The 17,861-nt window shown below is 41.0% G+C and overlaps 1 protein-coding gene across 1 annotated transcript in view; it reads left to right on the top strand.

The window, feature by feature from the left end:
• STK39 (serine/threonine kinase 39) overlaps nucleotides 1-17,861 on the top strand; it is a 324,305-nt gene that overhangs the window by 248,357 nt on the left and 58,087 nt on the right. Inside the window, exon 15 of the mRNA XM_082631371.1 lies at nucleotides 16,740-16,792. Coding sequence (XP_082487497.1) covers nucleotides 16,740-16,792 — 53 coding nt within the window. The remainder of the gene's footprint in view (nucleotides 1-16,739; nucleotides 16,793-17,861) is intronic.

Raw genomic sequence — 17,861 nt, 5'->3', positions numbered from 1 at the left:
CAAGTCTTTATGCGTCCCAAGCAAAGCAAGACCATCATCACAGGCATCCTTATTTCCAGCTTTTAAAACTCCTCAAGAGTGGGAATCATTTTTTCATCCATAACCAATCAAAAGCATGAATAACCCTCTGGGCACAGGAGGTTCCCAGAACAAGCTTGAATCATCAACGGCCAACTTTGATACCAACTCCAAGTCTTTCAAATACACAGCTGTGTGGCAGCCAGATTCATTCTCTAGTTCATAGGAAGCCTTTCAGATCATTTTTATTATGGCCACATCAACGGGCTGGAGGAGATCAGTTTGCTGAGGTACAGATAAAAATTAGTATTGTATTTCTCTCCCCCTCCCAGTTGGCTCAGTGGGAGATCCTATTAGTGTTCTAAAAAGTTATATACTTGGCTTGACACCCGCTGCTCACTTGGTGAGCCAAAATGGTTTTTAATGTTGAGAATACAAAACATGGAAGTGTCATCTTCATAACGCACCATGCTGTCACTGATAGCCAAGAGCGTTTTCGATGACAGATCTGTAATAATGGTGATGATGAGAGTCACAATTAAATAACACTCTGAGCTTGGAGCACTGTTCCTTCAGGCCTTCCTGAGTCCAAGGAGGCCCTCAGTGGTGGAGAGTATATAATATGAATGACATGTGTGTGCTGTCTTCTGGTGCAAAGGAAAGAAAGTTGTCAGAAATGCTGGTCAAACCATCGGCAAAATGGGTGCTTTTGTTGTGTCTCCTTCTTCAGGAAATTCCCCTAATCTCACAGACAGGATTGCGTACCTTAGGCCTTGTTTCATTCTTCTGCGTGTCTTTCTACCTTCACGTAAACTGTGATCTTTGATTTAACCAAACAAAGTGGAGAATTTAAATTATTCAGAAGAGAAAGAGGTATGGGATGGATCATCAGGAGAATTCTCATCTCTTCATGGGTTTATTTCACTTCCTGAGGGTTATGGAGGATTCCAAAGCAGGCCCAGTTACCAGTCTCTTTGTCTCCTTCAAAAGCTCAGCTGGAGGGCTTCCCAGGTGGCGCAGTGGTTGAGAGTCCGCCTGCCGATGCAGGGGACACGGGTTTGTGCCCTGGTCCGGGAAAATCCCACATGCCGCGGAACGACTGGGCCCGTGAGCCATGGCCGCTGAGCCTGCGCGTCTGGAGCCTGTGCTCCGCAACGGGAGAGGCCACAACAGTGAGAGGAAAAAAGCTCAGCTGGAGAGTGCCAGTCTCCTCCTCCCCATTGATTCAAGCATTATTGGGATTCTTAAGGAGAAATAGAGACATTTACCCCCCTGAAATCTTGTTATGTATGTCGGGTCTTATGGTTAGAATCTACTGTAGGACTCAGTGGACGATTGGATACCTATACTACTGCTCAGGTTAGGTGAAGGGATAAGAAAGAATAGATCTCAGGGCAGGGGCTAATAACAGACATAAAGAACTCAACGGCGAAAGAGTGTACTTATTACTACTGTTGTTGATATTTAACGAATACTGACTAGAGTGCTTGCTGTGTGCCCGGCACTCCCATGCCTTCTCTCTGGTCCTCCTACGAAGTACTTACTGTTTTACAGAGAGCGATACTAAGACTTGGAAAGTTAAGTGAATTGCCAGAAGATGTCATAACTAGTCAATGTTGCAAGTCAGTGTTACAGTTGGCACGTGAACTCAAGAATGTTGTCTCCAGAATCCAAGCTATGATAGACTTAGTGGACCAAGCAAGAAAAGTATGTTTTGTTCCCTTTGACTCCCCACGAAACCAACTCAGAGATTTCAAATAGAGGGTAAGAAAGAACATGAGGTGGAGAAGAAGCCAGTTATAAGGAGATGTGCTCCCTTGCCTTTTTTTACAGAAATACAAATAAGTCTGATGTTGACCTTACAGCAGCCTGAAGCACAGTGCACAGGTGCCGTAGCAGCAGCATTTCCTAACTGGACTTTTCAGCCACCCAGAGCCTTGGTGCCAGGCAGCTGAGCCCACAGCTTGTGTTTAATGCGAGTCTTATGCAGGTTGCGCCCACCACCCTGGATGCTGACTGTTGACTCACTGCTCATGACAGATAGCTTCTTGGCCAGAAATCTCTTCAGTATAACAGACCCTGCTTCCCTCTCCCAGATTCATTCCTAATGTGACATCTGCTCTTTTAATCATAGCTCTGGCCCACATAGCTACTTAAATGCCCACAGCCCAGAAACTCATTTTTTAGGTTATTTGGATATTTATGTAGGGTTGGTTAACTCCACACCTAGGAGTTTTGTCAGGTGTACTTACATTAAATACAGTGTCATGCAGCTGGTAAGGAGGAATAGTGTACCATTTGAGTCAGTTTGATAATCTTGAATATTTATTGAGAACTTACGTGGCAGACACCATGGGGAGGACATGACATCGCATCTCGGCTCCTCTGGCCCATCTTTTGGATTCTGTATTTTAACTTAGAATGCTCATGATTGTTCACCTTTACCATCTCTTTATCTTTCTTATGGATATTTAGTGGCTTGCTTATTTTTGTTATCAACTAATTCTCTGATATTACATTACACTTGACAGATAATCAGTGATTATTTTATTTTGCCTCACACCAATGGAAGGAGGCTCTCCTGATATGTTAATCATTTTGGAAAGGGCCCCTTGACTTTTCTTTCTGAACCCCTACCCCCTCCCTAGTGTAGCGGCACTTATTTTTTGGACTTCCTTTATGAAAAGCACATCTGTCAACTTAACAGTAAAAAAAACAAACAGCAAGTAGTTTGCAGGATGTACCATATAAATATTTCTGTAGAGTGAGAACTCTTCTTTATCCAGCCTGACCTCTTTTATTATATTTTCACTTAAGAGATCTAAAAAGCTAAGTCAGTCCCAAAAACTTGTCAAAGATCAACAGACCTGGTTTAAAGACCAGTCACTTAAAAAAAAATCATGAAGAAAATCCTTGGGTATATCTTTTCAATCAGTGATTCTAAGATATGGAAAATGTATGAAACCTGCAGTCATGCTAAGTCCTTCACTTTGTGGTGCGGTTACCCACGTGGGTGTTGATTAATAAACATTCCCAGCGTGTTTTTCAAAATCACTGAAATTTGAGTTATGGCTCCAAATGGTTCCAAGACTCACACATGAAAATCAATTTTACTATTTGATGATTTGTACAGCATGTGTTTGAACACAGGCCAACGACTGTTTTGAGCATTTGGAATAAGATATATTACACCAGTCTGCTTTTGAGTCTTGTCCTCAGATATGCCTTTCGTGGAGGAGACAGCATGGCACCATTGCAGGGTAGCCTCCATGATTCAGCTACGGGTCTTTCCAATTTTGGTGAACTGTGGATACTTGGAATTTTCCAGTAAGGACGGTTGGATTTCTAGGTCATCAGTGCCATTTTATTTACTTTCTCTGGGACTGTTGAAGGGATGGTTTCTTCCTGAAACACTGTAATGAGTGCCATACATTAGTGCTCCAGAGGCCAAGAACAAATTTAGTGGTTGCTAAAGTTTATTGTAAATGTTAACTTTTAAAGGTTTGCCAGGATGAGAAGGAAGAAGGCATCACACGGTGGCTGCGTTTTAAGGGCCACTTTACAGTAATAAGAAGAGTCATGCATTCAAGAGCATCAGGGGGGTTTTCAAAAGGGCGTCCATGGAAAGCAGATAAGACCAAACTTCAGATTTCTGTTTTCCTGCTTGTGGCGATCTTCAGATTTAAAAAGAAAATCAATTTTGTAAAAATACCTGTAAACACTTCCAGGTATTTGCCCTCACTTTAAGTCATATCATGCAAATAATGAACTCCTTCACAGCCCTTTGCCTTTTTGGAATATGTTAATCTGAATGAAGCTTCTCACACTCTGCTCTCTGTGCCATTTCAGCCCTGTTAGGTCCAAGAATTGGAGAATCACATGATGCCAAGTCTCAAAAACAAGTGGTTGCTTTTTTTTTTGGCCTTGAGAGAGGTTTTGGTTTTTTTAATTTTTGTTTTCACATTACTCTGAACAAAGGTCCTGTCCTAATCCAGCCTCCTGACAAGTATGGCCTGATGTACTCTAATATACATTTATTTCCTTCAGATGCCCATCAACAACCTATCAAATGCCTAGTAACAAGGTTATTTTCTGTGCAACTGCGTATTTTATAAAGAGCCATTTGCCGAAGTAATACCAGAAATGTCCAACTTGAGGATTTATGCTATCTTTGCCAAAGGGTCATCCACACTAGCTTGTAAATACATTTAATTATAGGCCATTTCTCTGAAATGGATCAAAAGGGGAAATACTGGCTCAACCTCATTTATCATTAAATATAATTGTCTTCAGATCTTACCTGTAGAAAAGCCAAGGAGAACTATGCTTACATTTCTAACCTAGAGGACACTGGTATTAACACTTATTATTCATTAGGCCTTTATAGTTTTCTCCTTCATTGGATGGGTATTTTGTTTTATTTTTATTGAAGTATAATTGACATGCATTATATTAGTTTCGGGTGTGCTACATAGAGATTTGATATTTGTATATTTTTGTGAAATGTTCGCCACAGTAACGTTTGTCACAGTACATAGTTACAGAATTTGCTTTTCTTGTGATGAGAACTTTTAAGATTTATTCTCATAGCAACTTTCAAATATACAAGAGTATTATTATTTAAAAAAATTTTATTGAAGTATAGTTGACTTACAGTGTTGTTTCTGGTGTACAGCAAAATGATTCAGTTATACATATATATGTATTCTTTTTCATTTTTTTAATTACAGTTTATCACAGGATATTGAATACAGTTTCCTGTGCTATACAGTAGGACCTTGTTGTTTATCCATCCTATATACAGTTCTTTGCATCTGCTAGTCCCAAACTTCCAAACGAATGCATCCCCCCTTCCTCCCCCTTGGCAACCACAAGTCTATTATGTGTGTCTGTGAGTCTGTTTCTGTTCAGATAAATTCATTTGTAGCATATTTTAGATTCCACATACATGTGATATATGGTATTTATCTTTCTCTTTCTGCTTTAGTTTGCTTAGTATGATGATCTCTAGGTCCATCCATGTAGCTGAAAATGGCATTATTATTCTTTTTTATGACTGAGTAATATTCCATACAATACAGTATAATTAATTAGAGTCACCCTGCTGTACATTACAGCCCCATGGCATATTTACTTTACAACTGGAAGTGTGTACCTTTTGACCCCCTTCACCCATTCTCCCCACCACCATCTCTGGTGACCACCAATCTATTCTCTGTATTCATGAGCCTGGGTTTGTTCTGTTTGTTTTTTTTGCTTGTTTTGCTAATCTTTAATGTAGGTTTCCCTGGATTCAGTTATACATATAAATCAATAGGAAAATTACAAGAATAGGAAAGTTTAAATAAAGCGTGGTTCTTGCTGCTTTTGTGATCACCTAAGGTTTAAAGACTTTTGTTATCATCTAGTCACTTTATATTTGTTGCAACTCTACTAATGTTCTTTTATGGCTGACTCTCTTGATTAGTAGCACAAATTCTTTAAAGCTTTAAGCAAAAAGTTATCCTTTCTCTGTTCTGAAGCAACAAAGTTTGGTGCTCAGCTCAGCACATGTGCAAGTTCTTGGCCAGACACAGAGCTTCCTTTTGAAGTTCAGACAGCCTGCAGCCCACCTGCCTTAGCAGCTAGTTAGCCAGCTCTCATGGGGAGGACATAAGTCAGTCAGTCTCCTACAAGTTCACAGCAGAGTGTTACCTCTGCTTCCCATGTATGTTTTAGCTAAAGTGAAAGATCTGTGTTTCATCAGCACGCAGACCATCAGACTCCTTCCAGTACTGGCCAGAGTTCAGTCATGAAATCACCCATTGCGGTACTTGGCAAAGACACTCTGGGGGCATTAGGAAGCTGTCCACATAGCCATTCATTTCTCCAGGTTCTTTGAGCTCCCTCTATTGAAGTAAATCATCAGGAAACAATGTACCTTGGCTATATTATTTCACCTCCCAGCAGAAATGCCATCATTCAGGTAAGATTTAATATTGTGCCTTCAGCACATGGGAGAAAAAAAATCCCATCTTTTGCACCACATAGTTGAAGACATTTGTATGAAAAAAAGTTTCTGTCTTTTACACCATAGATTTGAAGACATTACTCAGTGTCCCTGATAAAGGGGCTTTCATAAAAAATTTCTCCGTGGTATTAATGCCAAGGGGGGAAAATGTGCCTTGCATGTTTCCTTTTTGGTAAATTAAGAACTGTATCATGCAGTATTTCCTTTTTTTGTCTTAGTTGCAAGCAAACAGAGCTAAGTTAGGTGCTCTGTTGGAGTACTTGACGTCTCAAGCATGTGTAATGTTCCCTTTAACTAATTTCTGTTATTTTTAATAATCAAATGTTCGGTTACATACTTGATTTATTTTGAAAGTACTTGCGTCCTTTTTTGCAAGAATTAAATGAACCAAATCAATAGTTAGCAAGGGAGATGATACTTGGCCATAATAGAGTTTGTAGCATTTTGTGCCTTAAAGAAGTAAGCTTCCATTGTCTTGCAAATTTACTCATCCTGGAATCCTGTAAATATGTTCAGCCCCGCCCACCTCCCCACATACTATATCAAACTGCATAAATACACCTGCCTTGACCTGATGTCTAGAGCCCAATTGCACATTTATTGAATCCATGTCTTAGGGGTACCTTTATGTTTTTATTGTATAATTGACTTGGCATGTTGATGCAGGATCCTGATTCATTGAAGAGAGGTTTCTATCACAAAAACATTGATGAGTCTGGGTTTTCTGCAGTAAACCCTAACACACTTCAAACTTTCAGGCACAAATGTTAACAAAGGCTGCTTCTATACTTACATCAGTGGATTATAATCAAGAGGCATACACAAAACCCCTAAGTAAGAAGTGCGCTTAATATTTTTTTCCTGCTACTAAAACACGTGAACTCCAACTCGACTATGTTTCTGTTCTCACCAGCCCTACACATGAGCCAAGTTTTTGTGTGGTCACTGCATCTCCCTTTTTCCCTGTGGGTGAAAATGGGTTCAATAAATATGTTCGCTGGACATTCTGAATGCTGAAGAGGACTGCTGCCCATGAAATATGGTTCCACAATCTTGACAGGAAGCAGAGCCCTTACACAGTAATCTGTTTGCTCATGATTTACCACAGCTCAGAAGTAACACAACTGATTTTGTACTGTGTAGGTCAAACATTATTAAAATTTTATGATTAGGCTCTGAAGAGAATATGACAAAAATGTTATTACCATTTAAAATTTTCTGGGTGGTAGGTACGTATGTATTTGTTTTGTTACTCTTTGCACTATCCTCTATGTCTGTCATGATTTTTGAAAGTATGTCCTGGAGAAAACCGGATCAGATGTGTTTGTTTAGGTTGGAGAGTGGATCGGGTTGGGGAGAGGAAACAGCTGTGTCCTCTTCTTGGCAGGCATGGAGATTTTCAAGAGGTTTCTGTTAAAGAACAAAACCTTAACCTAGTTTGGACTCTTTCCAGATGAAAACTATTGTTTGTAGACAGGAAAGGTGGTTATTTATGATAATTTTTTGCATGTGATTTATTCATAGGTGTCAGCCTGGTACAGAGCATCAGAAATTTCTGTATGCAAGGCTCTGCATAGGCACCTCTAATTTAAGTGTCTGCTGTGTGAAATCATAGGCAGCCAGATTGTCTGCTCCCTGCAGGCTGCAAATCTAAAAGGGTCCTTCAGCACACTCCACAGCAGTGGGAGGCTTCAGAGTCCTTAGCCTGTGGTTTTAGTTGCAGAAAAACTTGCAGACAACCAGCACGTAAGGTCAAATTTTTTGGTACGTCAAGATACCTTATTTAAAGAAACCCGTGTCTGTGCGTGTGCACGCATGTGTGCTTGCACATGTGCATATGCATATGTATGTCTGTCACTGCTCTTTTTTTTTTTTTTTTTTTTTTTTGTGGTACGCGGGCCTCTCACTGCTGTGGCCTCTCCCGTTGTGGAGCACAGGCTTCGGACGCGCAGGCTCAGAGGCCATGGCTCACGGGCCCAGCCGCTCCGCGGCATGCGGGATCTTCCTGGACCGGGGCACGAACCCATGTCCCCTGCATTGGCAGGCGGACTCTCAACCACTGCGCCACCAGGGGAGCCAAACTGCTCTTGTTTTTTTTTCTTTTCTTCTTTTTTTTGGTTAAAGGGAACACTATGATGTTCTGATCTATTTGACATTGATCATGAGCTATGTGATGCTGCATGGCTTCATGTAGACTAGAATTCTGGATGCTACGAACTTATACTTTCTAGACTATAAGCATAATTCTGGGTGTCGAGGTATAACACTGAGAGGAATGTTCACTTTCACTTTTTAGGACACTCACTGGTCTAAAAGGCTCTTTTGAGGCAAGTCAAATGCAAGGCCGGGGGTTGGAGGGGAGAGGTAGCTATAGGACTCAGTTACTATTCTCACACTCCTGGAGCATATGGCTTGTGGTACATGGAGATACATCCGTATAGGAGAGCTTTGGTTTCAGGCAGGCCTTTGGGGCACGGTGCTGGTGGGTACAGCGGTGGCTCTCCACCTTTACTTCTGCCACCACGTCCATCCTACGTGAAACAAATTCCCATCAATAACACCTCTCATTGCATGCAGTAATTCTTAACTAGGGGCAGGGGGTTACTGGGGGAAAAAACTTCTTTCTTTAGAGATTGTGCCTCCATCCCCTGCCTGCAGCTTGAGAACCACCAGTGGAGAATAAAGAGCCGTCATCTAGGAATCTCAGTCCCTGGTTTGGGTGTCCTTTCTGCCATGAGTGGCTACTAAGATAGGGCTGACACCTAGTAGGTGATCAGTAAGGATTTAGGATTTAATGTTGAGTGAATTAACCGGCTGTGTAGTCTTAAGGGAGCCACTGAATCTCTGTGGCTTCTGTTTCCTCACCGGAGGAACGAGGGAAATGGATTAGATGACCTCCAGGGCCCCTTTCAGTTGTAAAATTATATGATTCTGTGATTAGACCTTTACCCCAGAGGAAGATTAATTTGACAGGAGTATGAAGGATGGATAGAGTGAGAGCCGAGAGAGGGGGAATGCTCCTTCCTCTGAATTAGTCTGATATTTCCTTCTGTGCTACTATTTTTTTTTTTTTTTTGCAGTATGCGGGCCTCTCACTGTTGTGGCCTCTCACTGTTGTGGCCTCTCCCGTTGCGGAGCACAGGCTCCAGACGCGCAGGCTCAGCAGCCATGGCTCACGGGCCCAGCCGCTCTGCGGCATGTGGGATCTTCCCGGACCGGGGCACGAACCCGTGTCCCCTGCATCGGCAGGCGGACTCTCAACCACTGCGCCACCAGGGAAGCCCTATGCTACTACTTTTAAAGCACGTATTTACCTTGGGGTCTTCCCGGTGATTTTACATAGATCAGCTGTCATTCTCTGGGCAGATTGTAAACTCATTCAGGACTGGAACCGTGACTTTCTGCCCACTTCTGTGTGCCTCAAAATTTAGGGCATCACAATGCCTGTTAGTGGCGTGAGGGAGCCACGTGGTGCTTTCACACAGTTCGTTTAATCTGTGAGGGAAGCTGAAGAAACTGCAGGTGAGTCAGGGGAAGCAGGTGGTGAGGGTCTGAACTGCAAAGTGAGCTTGGATGAGTCCAGGTGAGTCTCCAGCATTTACGGCAGTCTAGATAGCTGACTTAAAGACTCTGTTCTGGGAAAGCCCGGGGTGAGGTAAACGTGGCCTGGCCATAGGAAGCTTCTTTTTTCTCTTCCTGATTCTTTTGTCACTGGCCTTACTCTGTAGGTGTCCTTCAGCTTATCGCTACATTGGCATTTTTCACATCTCATGAAGTACAGCAGTTTTCTTCCTGGGCTACACATTCATCTACCAGAGGTCACACCCTGAGTAATAGCTCTCTCACCTTTTATGGCCCTTTTCCCTTCTGCTGTACATCTTTAGTTTTATCAGCGGCTTTCTCTGTGTATATCTGCATGGTACCTGTGAGTGTGGGTAAAATACTCTTTGGTCATTAAACCATTTATTCTCATGTGCAGCAGGTAATAGTGGTGACCTGCCCTTGGTCAGTAGTAGTGGAGTTTTAGAGAAATGGATGACCTGAGAAACTTAAGGAAGGTATAGCCCACGGGTCATGGTAGGTGGCTGGTCATGGTGGGGAGACGGACAAGAGCAGGTCTCAGAGGGTCATGCTAAGGATTTGGAATCTTGCTTTAAGAATAAGGAGACGGAAATGGAGTTTTTCAGCAAGGGAGTGACCTGACTAGGTTTTCAGGTACAAGCTGACTGACTCCTCTGGAGACGGTGAGCTTGAATGTGGAGAGACCAGTTAAGAGACCCTGCAGACTCAGGGCGGGGCTGATAGAGCCTCAGGTAAGGGTTGTGCGCTGGCAAAGACGATGTGTAATGTTTAGTAAGTTCTCAATCTAGTCCAGACGTGCTGTTCAGATACCTGCTTTTGGATATATCCTTTACCCTCTCTGAGCCTCCTCCATTTCCTCATCTGTAAAATAATGTGGGTAATAGTCATCCCTACTTGAAGGGTTGTTTTGAGCATGGAATGAGATGACACATGTGAAGCCCCGAGCACGTACCAGCAGGTTGTAAATGCTATTAATTATTATTTTCCCCACCTCATAGTTGAGGAAATGGATTCCAGAGGCCAGACAAGTAGCATGTGGATCTGAACTCAGACCTCTCTCCACAGTTTCGCAGGATCACCTCCTTAGCACCTCGCTGCCTCCTGTTATGGAGAGGCGTCCTGTGTCTTCCTAAACCCATGGGAAAGGACGTCAGTTCAGTGCCAACAGTAGGAAAGAAGCAAGCTGAGTGATGCTTCAACTGACTCCTAGCCCAACATGTTTGAAAGGTCCCCATCCTGCTCCCGCGAGGGGGAGACACTTTAGGGGTCCAGGAGTCCCTCTGGACTTCCTTGGACACCAGCAACTTTCCCCTCACCTGGAATGTTGTTGGCTAAGAAAATCCCCTGCTGCTTAGGAGGGAGAGGCCACCTCTGGATCCTGGGAAACACTGTACCTACTGCCCTTACAGGGATCCTGAGTGGTGTTAGTCCAACTACATCCTTCAACTTCAGAGCTTGGGGAACTGGTTGACTTTCAGCCTCACTCCAGAGCACCCTGTGATGGAGGGTATGCAGCGCCAATGACACTTAGAGTTTATGATGCCCTTTGACAATGAGTGGTCTTTGGACTTCTACGCATTTTGCTTCCATCTGGTTCTTGGGGGGGTGCATGTGCCCCCATATATTTGTTGGCATGGGCTAAGAGACATTCATGTGCAGCTGAGGAATGCAAACAGTTCTGAGCTGGTCTTTTAGTTTGGGAGTCCTCCCAAAGCAGTAACTCTTTCAGGTTATCTTGACATGGTAATTTAAGAGGTGCAGGAAAGTGCCACATCCTGTAAAATATATATTTCAACTGTCCGGACCTCCTGCACCTCCACCAGCAGGAAGGGTACGTGTTCACTCATGTGTTTGTCGTCACCACCCTCTTAGCCAGAGGCCTCCATTGAGTGTCCACTGTGTCCCTTGTAGATAAATTGAAAGAGCGAAAAGAAAACCCCTATGCATTCCAGTCTGTATCTTGGAACTTCTCACTTTGAATGGACATAAAAAATAAAATTTAACGAAATTAAGCCCCAATCCTGCTTCATTGTAACCAGGTGGTGCTGAGTAGAGGTTGCCCCCTTTCAATGGGGAATAAGTTTTCCAGCTGGCACAGTCCCCACATTTCCCCGGTTTTTGTTTTTTTGTTTTAAATACACTTTCTGCCATACTCCTTTAACGTTCCTGCAGTAGTGCTTTCAAATTGCTTGTGAGAGTATAAATTGATACAACTTAAATGAAAGGGAATTTGACAGTATCTAGCAAATTGTAAATATATGTATCCTTTGACCAAGCAATTTTCTTCTAGAAAATTTATTTTTATACTCATATATTTGCCAAGTGACATAAGAAGAAGATTATTCATTGAAGCATTGTTTATAATAGTGAAAGACTAGAAACAATCTATTCATAGACTGGTAACTGGTTAAAGAAGGATATGGCATACAACAGAATACTATGTAGCTATATACGAACAGAAGAGAATGAGAAAGCTCTCTGTGAACCTATACGGAGAAATTCCAAGGTATATTATTAAGTTAAATAAAAGGCAAGGTGCACAACAGCGTATAGAATGCTATTACCATCTCCCACTTGAATTAAACAGGCTAGAGGGAACTCTGTATGTGTATTTGCTAGAGCATATGTAGAAAATCTCAGGAAGGATGCACAGAAAGCCTACAACATGATTGCCTCTGTGAGGTAGACCAGGAAGATGAGTGACAGGAGTTGAGAGGTCTAGATTTCATGGAATACCCTATTGTATTTTTTTATTTTTAAGCCATGTGATTGTATTACCTATTTTAAGAAAGAAATTTTTCTGCCTGAGCCCTGTAGGCATTTGCATCTGTGATGCAGTATATACTCCAATAAGGAATAAGGGATTGTGCCTTACCAAGTTTAAGAGTTTGTTGTTTCGGGATTTTTTTTTAGGATTGAAAGAGTTTTTTTAATAAGAGTTATTAAAGGTCCCCTGGGTCTTGAAACTGTTGCTCTCAAGTTATTAACGTTTCCTCTGGAAAGTTGCACAGACATAGTGTCTGGCTTTAAATCATACCTATTTTCAGCTTCCCTTAAATCAGGAGTATCTTGTGCCATATCAATTAAAGTAAATGTACTTTGAATTAAAGGTGTTAAGTATGAGTCCAACAAAGATTAATTCTTTATGAAAGGATGACCTTCAGTAGTTAGATCCAATTAGGCATTTTTCCAACTATATTTCACCCTGATGGGACAAGTCTACTACACACAATCACTCACTGATCTTTTCAAAGGTGGGTATTTTAGGTTCAGAGTCATAAAAGAATGACATGACTAGGCAACCTCCATAACTTGAGCCACGGTTGATGTAGATAAAGATTATGGATGTTGGGCATGTATTACTTTTGTAGGATTGATATGTAAAGAATAAGGATGTGCATGACGATATGTTGGCTATGGTTCTCTTTTTTTGTATTTTTTAATTAAGGTATGTACATTGTTTTTTCAGACATAATGCTATTATTGCACACTTAATAGAGTACAGCATAGTGTAAACATAACTTTTATATGCACTGGGAAATCAAAATATTTATGTGACTCACTTTATTGCAATATTCCCTTTATTGCAGTGGTCCAGAACAAAACCCACGATATCTCCGAGGTCTGCCTGTGTATAAAGAGTTTTTTCACCTCTCCAGAACCAGTTTTTACCCTCATTGGGAATGTAGGTTCTAGACCCAGATCCACCATTACCTTGTTAGGTTTTCTTAAGCTATTATCATTTCTGGGTCTAAGTTTACTCCTTACAATCTGACCAGGAAGTGTGAGATGAGTCCCAAGATCCCTCCAGTGTTCTGTCCCTTCACAGTTACTATTCCATTAACAGACTTGCCCTTTGACATATGTACAGTGTTTGGTTGCATCTCTGTGAGTGGTGTACATTGAAAAGCTGCCAATAAAATGAGTACAAAAATGAGCTACACTTTTTCTCAATCTGGCATCAATGTTGCTTTTGAGCCCCCAGGGTATGGTTCTTATACCTCTCTGCTCATGACCTTAGTAGAACCAACTAATTTAGACAAGCCTGATGCAAAGAAAAAGAGGAAAGGAACAAGGGCATAAATTATGGTCAAACCTAATTCCTTTTCTTTTTTTCTCCTTCTGTCATCTCATTATTCAACACACTATAAATTCTTGCTTTCCTAGTGATTATTTTTTCTTTTTGAATTGTTGTAGTCCTAACTCAACCTTTGCTGATGCACAACGCACAAAACCAAGGCTGTTAAATAAATGAATGCTTACTGATCTTTTTATAGTAACGTGTAACATGTTGGGGAATATTTGTTTTCGCTCAAAAGTTAAAGGGAATTGACCATTTGTATTTGCATTAGGTATTTCCAGTGTGGAATTGTTGGCCCTCACTCTGCCACTCATTAACTTTGTAAAAAAACCATTGAATGTACTCACCAAAAAATGGGAAACAAGTAACACCTGCTTTGTATATCTCAAAAGTTGATTATCAGGATCCAGTGAAATTTGGTATCAGTATTTCTCAAAGTGTGGTCCTGTAACCCCCCGGGGTCCTTGAGACCCTTTCAAGGAGCTTATGAGGTGGAAACTATTTTTATAATATTAAGAAAGTACTGGCCTTTTTCTCCCTCATTGTTTCACATACATACAGTAGAATTTCCAGTAACTGGCTACATGATATGTGATATTGCAGCAGATTGAATACAGAGGCAAATACAAGAATCCAGCTACCTGAAGACAGACATTACAGAGGTTTACAAAAATAGAAAACAATGCATTCTTTTCACTGATTTGTTTTTCTTTTGGAAAGTAAAATAATTTTACGTAAAAAAAAATTTTTGGCAGGGGGCTTCCCTGGTGGCGCAGGGGTTGAGAATCCGCCTGCCGATGCAGGGGACGCGGGTTCGTGCCCCGGTCTGGGAGGATCCCACATGCCGCGGAGCGGCTGCTCCCGTGAGCCGTGGCTGCTGGGCCTGCATGTCTGGAGCCTGTGCTCCACAGCGGGAGGGGCCACAGCAGTGGGAGGCCCGCATACCGCAAAAAAAAAAAAAAAAATTGACATTAACGTGTGATGGGCTAATTATTTTCATTTTCAAGTGAATTAATAAATATTTTAAAACTTAGCAGTTTTAATTCCTAATACAGTAAATATTGATAGATACAACCGACATAAACAAAAGTTTCTTAGGGGTCCTTAATACTTTTTAAGAATGTAAAAGAGTCCTAAGACCAAAAAGTTTGAGAACTGCCGACGGATATGAAAACACTGTGTAATGTGCAGTGACATTGTAGTTTATTAAGAAAATTCAGGCAACATGCAGACAGCCCTTCCAGTGCAGGCACTGGTTGTTCATGGCCTACTCCACCTCCGGGGCAGGCTTGCTTTGCCTGGGGTCCAAGATGATCTCTGAACCATCTACAGTTGCCTGCAATTTCATGTGTCAGTCATGTGTCTGCTTTTTTAGCGGGAGCATTCACAATTTTCACAGTTTTCAGATTCTCAGAAGGTCCTGAAAGAAGCACAGCTATAGGAATTGCTAATGTCCGCTAGTTCCCATTCTGTCTTTGAGAGGAGTAGCGGTAAAGTCGTGGTGCGGACACCCGAGAGGAGATGCTGAGGTTCCAGGTTCTCATGTCGGTAGCCTGGGCTTGATTGTCTCTGGAGTTCCTGACCCTTTACCTCTCTGGTTGTGGAAGGTATTAGACTTGGGTCAGCTTCTCCAGGCCCTGGGAGAAGGGCTTTCTCTCAGTTGGTACCATGCCTTTGTCATCATTCTGGGCCTCCTCACACTTGGTGTCATAGGATGTGGTAGGACATAAAGAACCACCATCAGGCTATGGACCAAAAAGGGCCCATAGACTGACATCATCAAGATTCGGGCACTGTACCTAGAGACCAGGAGACATTACCAGAGTTCTAGAGTATCAAACTGGAGTATCAAAGGGTTTGATCAGACTTTCCTGGCACCGGAAGGAGGATGTTCAGGGCTTGATATTCAGACCATCTCTGTCTCTGTGTCTGTCACTCTTGGCAGCTGAGCAAAGAGTTGAATGCATACAGAAATTACTATTTCATGTGTCCTACTACAGTTTCTTAAAAGTTTTTTTTTTAATTAACTTTAATTCTAGCATCTGTCGAGAGTTACTCATAATATTTTAGTGTTCTTATGAGAAAATAAAACCATTCTAATTATAACTCACTGGCCCTTACTATTATGTCTTGAAATTAATATGAATGGAAAACTCACATCTTAGATGCTTATTTGTTCCATATTTCCCCAGTGTCATTTGATATTTTGATTGAACGTACATATATGTGTCTATTGTAGTTTTATGTAAGCATTTTAAATTTCTTAAAAGTTTTGTATATTCAGTGGGCAATTTCATAGCATTCAGAGGTCCCCCTCTACTTATTTAGATAAAATTTTTAACAACAAAATACACATCTTATTCTGGACATTTTTGTTGTATGATTTAATGTATAGTGCTGTCGTGAAGTTTATCGCTAAGGCTATCTTCCTTGTTTGTTTCACTTTTAAAAATAATTTGAGGGGACTTCCCTGATGGTACAGTGTTTAAGACTTCACCTTCCAATGCAGGGGGTGTGGGTTCGATCCCTGGCCGGGGAGCTAAGATCCCACAGGCTTCACGGCCAAAAAACCAAAACAAAAAATAGAAGCAGTCGTGTGACAAATTCAATAAAAACTTTAAAAATGGTCCACATCAAAATTTAAAAAAAAAACTTAAAAAAAGTAAAAATAATTTGATAAAATACTATTTTCCCAGGAAAAATATGAAAAATGTATTGAATACTATTTATGCTAGACTAAAAGCTTCTGAAATTTTTAATTATGGAATTTAAGGTTACTGATTTAGTGTAGATTTTATAAAAGGAGCATTTAGTTTTGGAATTTTGTGATACAGTCATGTTTGTATAAGGTAAATTCAATCAGTTAAACAATATCTCCCTTTATTATTGTCATAACTGCCTCTTCCAGTGGAAGAAGTATTTAGAAGTAACCCCAAACTATTAAATGCTATCTATATGTCAGTAGCATCTTGTAAAAATTGGAATACATTTAGTTTGGTTAAACTCTGCTTCATTAGATTTTAATGTGCTATTTGTTATGTATTTCAGGAACTCCAGAAAGGAACTTAATGATATACGATTTGAGTTTACTCCAGGAAGAGGTAAGTTTTAATTGCAGTTATCATTTTATTGCTACCAAGAGCATTTCAGAAATTAATTACAAGCATGTGGTTATAATTTGCTATTCAAAAATGAGTTCTCTAAAAACAAAGGAGGGAAGGAAGGAAGAAAGGAAGGATTTGCAATAATTGTGGGGAATCCAAACTGAACCCACTACTGACTGCATGAATTCCAGTGACACGTGCTGCACAGAATATACGCACTTATAAATTAGATCTGTTAGCTCGACCATGAAAAGAAGTGCTGGCATGGTGATTCAGGGCCTAAAGGACATTATGATGAGTGTGATGAGATGCGCATAGCAGTCTTAATTAGGGTTGAGCAACAAACAGTGACATCAGACCAAAAGGTAGCATACTTTGCCTCTCTGTTGTCGGTTCAGATTACACGAAGCCTGTGCTGAGGAGTATCTGGGCCTCCACTTGCTGCAGGCACCGCTAGGAAACTTGGTAGGAACAGTACTAGTCTTGCCGCTGAATATAATTTTAGTATTTTGAGTAGTTATTAAAATAGTTTCAAGGCTAGACTGGTTGCTCTTTTAGCGCCTGGATGCCTGGAAGTCATTGAGCCATGTCCTGTTTCTTGGTGTCTCTAGCACCTGGCAGGTGCCTGGTATGCAGGAGAATCTCAAGTCGTTTTGGTTAATTATTGGATACAGGCTTTGGAGATCACGACATCAGTTGTTAAACAAAAATTGCTCTTTTCACTCTTTAGTTCATAACCAAAACAATCTAGAGAAGTGAAAACCAGATGCTGATGCTAAGACTGGAGCTGTTCACCTTGATCTCTGGTTTCAGACTTTTATATACATGAAAACAGCCTCGATGTCTCATTAGTTTTATACATTTGAACATATTAATATATGTAAGCTAATAACATTCTCTAATTATTTTATGTATTAGAACTCCACATAAATTTTTATTCGATTAAAGAAATTGTATTTGCTAAAATTTTGAAAACCCGAAACTTTCTAGCTTGATAGCTAGTCAGTCAGTTAACTGCTTGACCTCCCTGCTATTATCAACTGTAAGAAGACACAAACTCAAATGC

The sequence above is a fragment of the Mesoplodon mirus genome (assembly GCF_964341445.2).
Source record: "Mesoplodon mirus genome assembly, chromosome: 8".
Classification (NCBI taxonomy): Eukaryota; Metazoa; Chordata; class Mammalia; order Artiodactyla; family Ziphiidae; genus Mesoplodon; species Mesoplodon mirus.
This window is presented reverse-complemented; position numbering and strand designations above follow the sequence as displayed.